Source organism: Somniosus microcephalus, chromosome 11 (genome assembly GCF_052327205.1).
Source record: "Somniosus microcephalus isolate GS21.2 chromosome 11, FLI_Smic_1.0, whole genome shotgun sequence".
NCBI classification, from domain to species: domain Eukaryota; kingdom Metazoa; phylum Chordata; class Chondrichthyes; order Squaliformes; family Somniosidae; genus Somniosus; species Somniosus microcephalus.
The window spans coordinates 19147817-19159863 of NC_140997.1; the positions used below are offsets into that span (position 1 = coordinate 19147817).

Genomic DNA, 12047 nt, shown 5'->3' on the forward strand with positions numbered 1-12047 from the left:
AAGGGTATAAATATTGAACTCTCAAATGGGATAGTAGACTCGCTTTAATCGGGCAAAGTGATTCTCGGCTTCAGAAGCGGCTCTGTAAGTCTCCAGCTCTTTGTACTTCGGGGGTCAAAGATATTTGATTTTGGTGGATATCCTGAGTAGAACACACAGGGCTAGATTTTCAGTATAGGCAGTTTTGGGGCACTAACCTTAGCGCCCGCCCGAAGTTAGCGCCTGCCCCAAAGTAGCGCCCCGTTGCCGGAAATTCAGTGGCTTCGCCCTAAGAGGTTGGTGGAGCGCTAAAAGAGGCGTTCCACTACTATCTTTAGGCGCTAAGCCGGCGGTCCAGAGGGATAGCGCCCAGGCGGGGCGCAGCGCGGGTGTGGTCATTTTTGGACTGACAGCAGACCCCGTGGCGCCGACCAGCTCTTAAAGGGGGAAGGGACGAATTGGTCTGCTGCCACGCCCTGCACACTGCAGCCTTGCAAAGAGGCCTCAACACTGCTGCTCAGCCCCAGGGAGTCATGGCAACGCCAGAGAAGGCCTGTCAGCGTGCCCTGCGCTTCTCAGAGGGTGATCTGGACATAATGGTCACAGCTCTGGAGGTGAGGCGCAAGATCTTGTTCCCAGAGAGTGGGAGGAATCCAACCCACCACGACTACACCAAAGCCTGGAAGCAGATTGCCCAGAGGGTGACGTTCACCGGCGATGCCCCCAGGACCCACAAACAATGTCGTAAAAAATACAACGACCTGACCAGGATTGTCAGGGTGAGTACCCTTTCCAGTCTCCTCCTCATTCTTGCATGTACACCTGACATGATGGGCAAAGGGAGCTGAAAGTCCTATTAGCCAGCCCTCAGCCAGCAGCATTGGGACAGTCATGAGCATCAATTGGCCATTCGGCACTCTACACTCTGGCCAAGCTATTCCACCATGGGAGGCTGTGCACACTACATCAGGGCTTCACTCTGTCCAAGCTATTCCACCATGGGAGGTAGTGCACACTACATCAGGGCTTCACTCTGGCTAAGCTATTCCACCATGGGAGGCAGTGCACACTACATCAGGGCTTCACTCTGGCCAAGCTATTCCACCATGGGAGGCTGTGCACACTACATCAGGGCGTCACTCTGGCCAAGCTATTCCACCATGGGAGGCAGTGCACACTACATCAGGGCTTCACTCTGGCCAAGCTATTCCACCATGGGAGGCTGTGCACACTACATCAGGGCTTCACTCTGGCCAAGCTATTCCACCATGGGAGGCAGTGCACACTACATCAGGGCTTCACTCTGGCCAAGCTATTCCACCATGGGAGGCAGTGCACACTACATCAGGGCTTCACTCTGGCCAAGTTATTCCACCATGGGAGGCTGTGCACACTACATCAGGGCTTCACTCTGGCCAAGCTATTCCACCATGGGAGGCAGTGCACACTACATCAGGGCTTCACTCTGGCCAAGCTATTCCACCATGGGAGGCTGTGCACACTACATCAGGGCTTCACTCTGGCCAAGCTATTCCACCATGGGAGGCAGTGCACACTACATCAGGGCTACACTGCGCACTTACAGCCTGTCCTTTCTCTTGCAGGCTAAAGTAGCCTTTAATCGCCAGGCCCGTGCCAGGGGTGGCCGCGCCAAGCTGCAGAAGCTCACTCGGCTGGAGGAGCGCGTGTGTGTGCTCATGGGAGCCCGTGTGATCGTCCCCACAGCGTGCGGAGTAGCTGACCCTCCACTGCCCGGCAATGGTAAGGACCTCGCCTTTTGGCCCTCTCGCGTCGCACTGGCCCATCCGAGCTACCTCCTTTGCCACTGTCCCACCAATGCGCTGAATGCCACCAGTCCTAACTCCCTCGCTGATGCCGTCTCCTCACTCTGAAGCTACTCTTGTGCATTCCTGCTTTCAGCTGGTGACGACCAGGACCCTGAAGCTACCAGTGACAGCACCTCCGAGCAGGAGGAGGAGGAGGAGCAAGCCGGACCATCGGGGGAACAGTCACGTCCCGCAGGAGAGGAGAAAGTGCTTGACACCTCCTCACTGGACGAGTGCCTGGAGGAACTGTCGCAGGGCAATGCAGCTTCTGGGACCAGTGGCGTCCAGCCACCCAGGAGCCGTGCGCGTGGCCCGCGGCCTTCCCCCCAAAGGGGGCAAGGATCAGAGGGGAGTGCTGCTGATCGGCACACTCGCCGCCACCAACGTGGCAAGGGTCCCCTAGTTCGGCCCCCTCCTCCCCAGCGGGAGAGTCGCGACTCCAGTCCGGACACCTTCACCTCGGAGGAGGTGCGGAAGCTGGATAAGATGGCCGAGGATTCGGACCGGCGCCACACGGAGCTCATGAGCGTGGTGGGGCGCATGCCTGAGGCCATCGAGTCGCTGGCGACCAGTGTGCGCGAGTTCGGGGCAGCAACTGCCGCGAGTGGTGGCATGCTGACTGATGCCGTCAAGACCCTGGCGGATGTGATGCGGGCGCACACCAGGACAACAGGGGCACTCACTGCTGCCACACGCGCTGTCTCAGGCAGGCATCGCCAGGGCAGCCGCCGTGCTGGACCATCCCAGCAAGCCGCCCCTCGGCTGATTGTTGCAGATCCTGCAGTGCGGGCCCGGCCGAGTGCCACCGCGCCACAGCACCAGCCAGTGCATCCCAGACGCCAGCTGGCCCACATTGCGCCATCCGTCGCCGCCATTCCCCCACTGGGGCGTCAAGGGCAAGCGGCTGCAGCTGATGGTGGCCAGGCTCAGGTGCGCCACTCAGCAGACGGCCCCTCGAGGCCCAAACGCCGTGTAGGCCGCCCCCCAGCGGCATCTGGCGGAAGGGCATCTGAGCCTCAGGCGCCTTCCCCCAGCCTCGCAGCAGCCACTGGGCAGAGCTTGCGAAGGAGCAGCAGGCCGGGCAGGGGAGGCAAAAGGCTGGGCAAGGTCTCGCCCTCGCGGGCCACTCAGTAGAGGGTGTGGCCAGCTTTCCTTTTATATGGCGGTGGCCATCTTTATTTTGCCCATGGTTGTGTTGTTGGAGGGCTTATTTTTTGCGTTAGGCCGACGTTGAGGCCCGGTTTGAAGAAATGTGGAGTGACTCCTCCCCAGTTTGTGGGAGTGAGTCGTTTGTTGGGCTTTTTGTGGGGCCCGTTTATTGTTTTTGGGGATTCATGTGGGAAGGGCTTTTCATTTTTGTGTAATAAATAATTATCTTTATTCATGCAGTCTCCATGGTTGTTCTTCTTAGTGTTTGTTGGCTTCGCCGGCTGAGGGCTTGCGGAACGGCTGCATTCATCTTCCCTCATGGCCCCTGGCCATTCCCTGACAGGGGGCTTAGAAGTACCGTGTAATAAGGTGGCGTCGTGCGGCCCTTGGCCCTGGTCGCTCCCTCCTGGGAACGTACTCCTGCTCCTCCTCCTCCTCCTCCTCATGTTCCTCCTCCTGAGGTGCTGGTCCAACGTCAGGTGGCAGTGCCTGAGTCCTGCGGATAGCCAGGTTGTGTAGCATGCAGCAAACCACCACAAATTGGGAGACCCGGTCCGGCGAATACTGGAGAGCTCCTCCGGAGCGATCAAGGCAGCGGAACCGCTGCTTGAGGACCCCAATAGTTTGCTCGATGATGTTGCGGGTGGTTTGATGGCTCTCGTTGTAGGCCTCTTCAGCAGCGGTCCTGGGCGCGCGGAGCGGGGTCATGAGCCAGGTGCACAAAGGATAGCCTTTGTCCCCGAGTAGCCATCCTCTTGGGGGAGGCTGTGCCTGGAACATGTCATGCACAGTACTCTGCCGCAGGATAAAGGCATCGTGGCTGCTGCCTGGGAAGCTGGCATTGACTGCCATGATGCGCTGCTTGTGGTCACACACCAGCTGCACATTCAGAGAATGGTAGCCCTTCCTGTTGCGATACTGCTCGCCATGCTCCAGAGGGGCCCGCAAAGCCACATGCGTACAGTCAATGGCGCCCTGCACCAAGGGGAATTCCCCGAGTCTGGAAAATCCCAATGCGCGCTGACGCTGGCTCTCCAGGGCCATGGGGAAGGAGATGAATTGGCTTCTCCTTCTGAACAGTGCTTCGGTCACCTGGCGGATGCAGCGATGCACGCCGTACTGGGAGATGTTTGCTATGTCCCCAGCAGCGTATTGGAAGGAGCCGGTGGCATAGAAGTTCAATGCCACCGTCACCTTCACTTCCACCGACAGAGACATCCTGCACCTGAGCTTTGGCCGCAGATCTCGGCGAAGCAGGTGGCAGATCTCTGCAATCACCTCCTTTCGGAATCGGAGCCTTTTAACACATCGCGCGGCACTCATGTTTAGGTAGGAGCGCTGCTGGCGGTATAGCCTGACTGGGTAAGGCCTACGTGGCTGACGCCTGTAGCCCCCTCTGCCTCTAGCCAGGGCTGCCCCTCTCACAATGCGTCTGCGAGCCCTACGGACATGGAGCTGCAGCTCCGCGTTGGCACCCCATGCAACCCCCATCAAATCCTGGCAAACACTCAAATTTCCAAAAGGCCACTTGCAGCGCTCTGGCCTGAGTCCAAAAATACCTGAGCTCTTGCTGCTTGAAACCAGTTAGCTATCCTCCTTGTTGTGTCTCCAGAAATGCGTTGCACAAGAGTGTTTTCTGAAAAAAGGCTGGCCTTTATACTGGAGAGCACGTCCCCTTTAATTTGCGCCCCCCGGGGCCCGCGCTGGTTGTGTTGCGTTCCTTTTTCCAAACGCTCCGGCCGCCAGCCGCACAATGGGGCGGTCCGACTGAAGTTTGGAATCGGGGCGGCCAAAGGGCGTTGCACGAGGATGTGACGTCATTTTCTGCGCGCGCATCCGGGCGGGCGCTAAACTTTGCGCCGGCGCTAACGGGCAACTTAATTTGGGGCGGGGCGCAAACTGCGCTGCGCACGGGCGCTACACGCATAGCGCCCGAAAATCACTTCTCTTAAGGTGCTAACTGCTGGCGCTAGCAACTGAAAATCTAGCCCTAAGAACTGTAAAACTGTCGTGAAGTTAAAATTTGAGAGTAAGGTTCTCTGATAATAAGATTGTAAGTTTTCTCTTTTTGGAACTGTTAATGTTGCGATTGACTCACCAACTGTAAACTGCATGTCGGTTCTTTAATAAATCTATATATTTTTAGAATTGTCTCACATAAGAATTCTGTATCAAAAACTTGCGAACTCAATCTCTGTACACTTTTTGGTGAGGAGTTGCAGAATTCTGGGGGGTGTTTTCCGGACCCTCATAATATTCAGAACGTTACAGTCTAGCTAAACTTATTAAAAGTGCTATCTGGAGGACGGTAACATTTTCAGGTTGTTCCTTTCCTTTAGGGAGAGATAGTCCGGACCTTTAGACCCAATTAAGCGTCTTTAGGATTCGGCTACCTCAAACTTTAGTTCAAAGTGAGCGTCTGAGAAATACGCCTGATCCGGGGTAGCCCTAAAGGGGCTAGGACTAGTAATTACCCCTTCAAACCGAGGCCCCGTCTGCCCTCTCAGGTGGATGTAAAGGATTCCATGGCACTATTTCAAAGAACAGCTGGGGAGTTCTCCCCTGGCCAATATTTATCTCTTAATTAATATCACTAAAACAGATGATCTGGTCATGATCACATTGCTGTTTGTGGGAGCTTGCTGTGCACAAATTAGCTGCTGCGTTTCCTACATTACAACAGTGACTACACTTCAGAAGCCTACACTTCATTGGCGGTGATGCACTTTGGGACGTCCTGAGGTCATGAAAGGTGGTATGTTAATGCAAGTCTTCATTGAATGTATATCTTTTAGACCAAGACAAAGGCTATAAACCAAGAGTCAAGTTACTTCACATTGGAAACATAAATGAACAGCATTCAGTGGAGAGCAGTCCATTTTACATTAATTATAAACTTTTATATTTTCCTCGATATATCAAAACAAATAAAGAGGCTTCCCTGAGCTATCTCTCAAGATACATTGAACCTTGAAAATGGATGTTCACTTTTATACCTCTACAACCAATGGATTACTTTGAAGTGCAATCAAAGTCAATTTATACTGAAGGAGAAGGCCCAATCCATGCCCAGCGCACTTCATGTCCTTTTAAAAGAAAATGATTTGAACTGTTATCCAGACCTGATCTCGCTCTTTTTCTACTTCCTCCAGCTGAAACATAATAGTGTTCATCCGATGCTTGTACATTTCGCAGTCTTTAACCAGCGTTGAACATTTCAGCTCCAAATCCTCTTTCTCCTCCAGATACTGCAACAGTTCACAAATCACAACCAGTGACAATTTCAGCTTCGAGCAATAAGGGCACTTTGAGTTCACGTTAAAAACTTGCTAACGCTTATTATTTGATATTGTGGCATGCTGCAGTCAGACATGATAATTAACATAATCAATTCCGATTAGTAGAAAGGCGAATTTCAATAACTGGGGGAAAAAAAGATTGGCTAAGAAACAAAGGGGCCTAAATTCGGTTGATTTGCGCCTCCCGATAGCGTCCTAAGAGGGCGCTAACGGGGGCACAAATCAACTAGCGTCTGGGCGTGGCACCGCTAATGCCTCCCGCGAAATTCAGCGGGAGGTTAGTGGCGGTGCTAACCGTTAGCGCGGCGCTGTGCAGCCGGCGATGACGTCATCGCCATGCACAGCGCCCCGCTTGCGCCCCGGCTGTAATATTGGGTGGCGTCCCCCGACATACCGCCGGACGCTATGTTTGCCGGAGTCGGGGGGGGGTGGGGCTACCTGCGGCCGGGGCGGCGCTAGTTAAAGGGGAGGTGGCGGGTGGCCATTTTTGTTGCTGGCCATCTGCCAGCACCTGCCCCCGTTGCTGTCCCCGGCCCCCGTGAAGCCCCCTCCCTGGGGTGCCGACTGCTCTCCGTGAGCCCGGCACTCCTGGTCCCTGGTGGCCCAGCTGGGTGCCGGGACACACTGTGCTAGGCCCCTCCCCTTTAATAAGGGGAGGAAGGCCTGCAGTACCGCGGCATGACGTGCCGCAGCGACATTGTGCCGCGATATTGGCTCGTAGTGCCCCAAAAGGGACATGGGGCACTTCCAGTGGCCCCAGGGGGCGCTACCCAATTTTTACCCCTGGAACAATGCACAGTTGCTATATGAGATTGTTGGAATTAGTGGAGTAGTTCTCTTAATTGGAGCAACAATCAATGTTATTAGCCAACGAATGCAAGTTTCCATGAGCCATAAGAAATGCAGTCAATAGCCGTGCCAATATAAACTGAAATTACAGCTGATCTGGACACACAGAGCGCTAGTGCCAGATTTACCATCATCAGTCTTACATTAATGTTTTACAGTGTCTATATTGTGTGTCAGCGCTTTACTGTTCAAATCTCTTCAGGCACCCTTACCTTATCTCTGAGCTCCTCTGCTTGTCTGTTCTCCTCCTGTAAGTTGAAAATCTTGTTGACGAGGTCTTGCCTGTCTTCTAGAGCCTCCTGACGATCGTGCTCCAAGATGTCAAGGATTGCCTTTTCAGAGTCGGGTAAACTACGTTTCCCAGCCTGCATCAGGAAGAGATACGATTAACACAATTAGTTTTGGATTGGAAGAGGTACTGACTCAAAGAGGTCAGAACTGTAGGAGAGAGAACGTGATGTGTATAATTCTTTAGGCAAATCCTAGTGTAATGGCCCCTACCTTGTAGGTTACCTGTGAGCACTTACAGATGACTTATATTCTAGAGTAGTTAAACCTTGAGGATGACCAATTGAGATTTGCTTATGTGCTCTCGGTTTATCTGACTGGTGGTATATACAATGCTTCTTCAATTAGGCCCATGGGTTTGCTGATGTGCCTGATATCCCATTTACATTATGGAACCACTTTAGTGTGAGTTTAAAGTCCATGCAAATATCCAACAAATGCACATGGACATTTCAATAATAATTCCCTTCTGAAGTCATCCATCTGTCTACGTTAGCTACCCAATGTTCCTAGTCACAAGTTCAAACCTTCACCAACTCTCAGTCAGTGAAAACAATCTGGCGGGGGGGGGGTGAAATTTGTAACTTTTGGTGATTGTGTAAAGCAGCCGCTATCGGATCGATATCTACCTCCCCCGATTTTCCTTTCCATCGACTTCGGAAAATCGGCAGAGGTGTATCGTGGGCGGCCGGTCCGATATCGCCCGCTTTGCACAATCGCCCAATGTTACATTTACTCCCACTGTTGATTATTCCCATATACAAAGGGGGGAAAGTGGGCCCACTGCCACTCACAGTACCATTAGTGGGTGCTGTCACCATAATGAATCTTTTCAGTTTTCTTATTCAGTTTCGGGCTAGTCGAGTTAACAATGCAATGAGAAATCACACAAGCAGGAGCTCCTCTTTATCGCTTTCATATTGCCATTGTCTTGCCAGTGACAAATTGTTGGTAATAGCCCCAGTGATGCTCTGAGAATTAAATTAATCCTTGTCACGAAACAGCAGTAGCATCGTACTAACAGTAGTCTGCTCAGTTATTATAGTCATTACTGGCTTTAAGATGATCATAATAGGCCAACTGTAGAACAAGATGGCAATGGGACCCTCTAGGCCAGTAGAAGATCATAAAATACTTCCTTCGGCAGTTTATATAGTTCCCTTGCATGCAGAGTGGTGAAGCTGCATTACGTTTGACAAAAGTACATACTCTGGAGTGGTTTCAAAGGCTGTGATCACATGAGATGGTTCATGTGGGTATTCATAAACTGCTCAAGGTTTGCTCTCATGCTTTACGATGTTACCTGAACCTCTCAGTGACATTATTGTCTTCCACTTACTCCCAGGTATCCATTATTCTTCATGTAGCTCACTCCTCAATGGCCGTGGCCTCTTATTAATCCCAGATTATCCATTAGTCTATTAAATATTTTTTTTAGAGTCAGGATGACACGTTGCACTAGTAATGCTCTGCTTCTCTTGGCAATACGTTGGAGCTTCAGTGGAAATCAGCGACAACACATGCTGACATGAATCAGTCATTCATGAAAGAAAGACTTATGAAATAATACTGAGCTGCCTGCGGGTGGCGCTGTCCAGGGAGAGTATAGATACTCGGGCACGGGCCCAGCTTGCGCAGGACGTTCTTAACAGGAACTAGTGAAGGACACAACTAGACCTCCATGTTGTAAAACAGTTGATTAAAGCTTTGTTTAACGCTTAGACCAAGTGCCTAGTAGTTTTCTTACGTCACATGTTCTCAAACATCTCACATTAACACGCTAAAATATGCAGTTACCAGATTATCACGGTTAAAGATTATTAGACACAGTCAAATAATTCCATGTAAATCTATGTTGATTAGTGGAATATCCAGGAACATCATCTTGTAAATCCAAACCTCAGAGATTTTTGGCAGGTTTTCAAGCTTTTTTGCACAAAACCCAGTTTTTCAGTAGGGGTTGTCCTGCACGTGTCACCACATGTTACGTTGAGCAAGAGGATAGAAAACCAATAAAAAACATGGGCCACCACTGGACTTTCATCAACTCAGAATGTCTTATTTCAGCAGAGACATGTTCAACGCCCAGTGTCAGCTGTGGCTCAGTGGCACCACATCCGCCTCTGAGCCAGAAGGGTGTGGATTCAAGATTATCTGGTCATTATCACAATGCTGTTTGTGGGAAGCTTGCTGTGCGCAAATTGACTACCGTGTTTCCTACATCACAACAGTGACTGCACTTCAAAAGTACCTCATTGGCTGTAAAGCGCTTTGGAAAGTTCCGAGGTCGTGAAGGGCGCTACATAAATGCAAGTCTTGCTTTTTTCATTGCTATTATTAGTAGATAGACAGTGGTGCAACATCTGGGCTCTGGAGTTGATCTCTCTTTCTGAATGCTGCTTTTCACAGTGCTTGCTTTTCAGTACGATTGCAGTAATTCAGTACTTGAACTACTATTTCGAATAATGCATACTTAAAGCAGAGGGCGTTCCACAGATTTGTCAATTAATCCTCAACGTCATGAAGGGAGATATCTGTACACTTGCCAGTATTGTCCCACTAACCCCTAGCGATGCTGTTTCATGCTGGTTAGAAGCAGCCTGGTTATGATTTTTAATTGCACTCCCTCTAATGCGAGGTCATGATGTTCCAATCCAGTGACTTCACGAATTGGGAGCGCTGTTGATGATGTCAATGGAGCAGAAATTCATGTTGTCACATGGGGGAGGGGTGGAGAAATCTGTGGGTGAGCTCAACAGAATCAAAAGTTATACATGCATTAAAGAAATACCTCAGAAACAAAGCAGTGGTTCTCAATATTGTCAAGTTTTCCTCAATGATGATTACAGAATGTGCTAGATTCATTTTATAGATTTCTGAAGATGATGCATAGTTAATGAGCAAATGTCACCAACCAGTTGGTTTATAGTTTATATTAAGTAGACACATCACTAAATTCTCTTCAAATACAAAGCGGAATTGAACAGATGTGACCTCACGAGATATGACCATAGCAGTATAACAAAATGATATTACAATTCTGTTATTATCACCCCAACGACTATAACTGACCTTTTTCTACTGTGTGCTTTATCTTCGGAACCGTGAGAACTGTGACAAAAGCCTTTTGAACACTCCTCTGATCGATTTAGGCAATTATGAATGATAAAGCACAGATTGTGGGGCTGGGTGGTTGCTAAAACAAGCACAGGTATAGGAAATCCCTGAACCTTCGTGTTCATTACAGTCATTAAATCTTCTATTCACTAGCCCAGAGGTTCCCATACTGAGGTGTTAGTGTAACCTCCTGGGGAGGTATGTGGGAGAATGGCGGGGGGGGGTGGGGGGTGGGTGACGAGGGGCATTAGACGAGGAGAACGGGATGGGATAAGACTGTTGTGGAGTATTTTAAACCAACACTCGACACAAGGTTTTAGATCGATAGTCAAGTTGTCTTTATTGCACCGGGGGGGAGACAGTCTGCTCTGTCTTAGCCAGACTTTTTCCAAATTGGTACAGCAAACACTACATTTTTATACATTACAACGCATATGTCCAACTCATTCAAAATTCATTCCTGCCACCTGATTGGACCTTGGCCCGCATGCATCTTCACTGACTGGTTGCCTATGCCGCGTTACATTAAAGTACCGCCTTTATTATCGGAAAAGTATATGTCCGTTATCCCCCAAGCTGTTGTTGCACCTATGACCTTTGTTTATGCCAGATGGGGTCTCATCAACATTGTACTTCTGACTCATTGTCCTCCTTTCCTGCCTCTCTAAGCCTCTTTTACTTCCAACTCATTGTTTTACTTTCCTGCCAGAACAGAACTTACATCCTCTTAGGCCTCTTATGATTTCCACATCCGACTATGTTTTCAACTTAGAAAAAGCTTACTCCTGAGATTATTGTCTTTATTACACCATTCAGTGAAAGCGATGTCCGTTTAACTCTTTCCCCACTGCAAGATGAAGGCGCCAAAGTCCACCTACTCCACCTCCTCCAGCAACACGTCCCCGGTGAGCTAGCTCTTATGAGCAGCCCATATCCCAACCGGCTCCATCTTGGCACAGGGTCCAGCCCCATTCAAAGAGAAGCAACTTTAGCAGCACTGAAAATTCTGGAGAAGATATTATGGGTAGTAATTCGTGTGTATTATAACATTCAAATAAGGAGATTAATGCTTGAGTTTTAACCTTCCTAGTTTTCAGTGCACCTCCATGGAGAGCTTGCTGGAAGATAATATTTAGATTTTGTGCGAGTTATTTGGCACGACAGACTAGATTTTAGTTGATACTCTGAAAGGCACTCAAAACCATAACAGTTGGACAATAGCTATGGTTCTACACAGTATTTTTTTTAAAGAAAAATAAAGAATTTTTATGAAGTGACATGCCAGTAAATGAAGAACTTATATTGGGTGGGTGTTTAAACAGCCTGGATGTTCTGATTGGTGTTATTTTAACACTGGAAGGTTACGCTGGTGTTTAAATAACCCGATCATAAAGTCAAGGTTGTCAACTCATCAATAGGAGTTCATGGGAATGGTGGCCAGAGGGTGAGCGGGAGAAGCAGGCCACCACACGTGGAGCCGGCAACAGTGAGGAGGAGGCCGCGGTGACGAGGAGGACGGAGTGGCTGAGGGACATCGTGC

The 12047-nt window shown here is 49.9% G+C and overlaps 1 protein-coding gene across 1 annotated transcript in view; it reads right to left on the minus strand.

Moving 5' to 3' along the window:
* Window positions 1-12047, minus strand: part of card11 (caspase recruitment domain family, member 11) — a 262608-nt gene that overhangs the window by 111910 nt on the left and 138651 nt on the right. The window contains exons 6-7 of the mRNA XM_086000284.1: window positions 7315-7467; window positions 6077-6202 (exon numbers count right to left, since the gene is read on the minus strand). Of these exons, the coding sequence (XP_085856410.1) occupies window positions 6077-6202; window positions 7315-7467 (279 nt within the window). The remainder of the gene's footprint in view (window positions 1-6076; window positions 6203-7314; window positions 7468-12047) is intronic.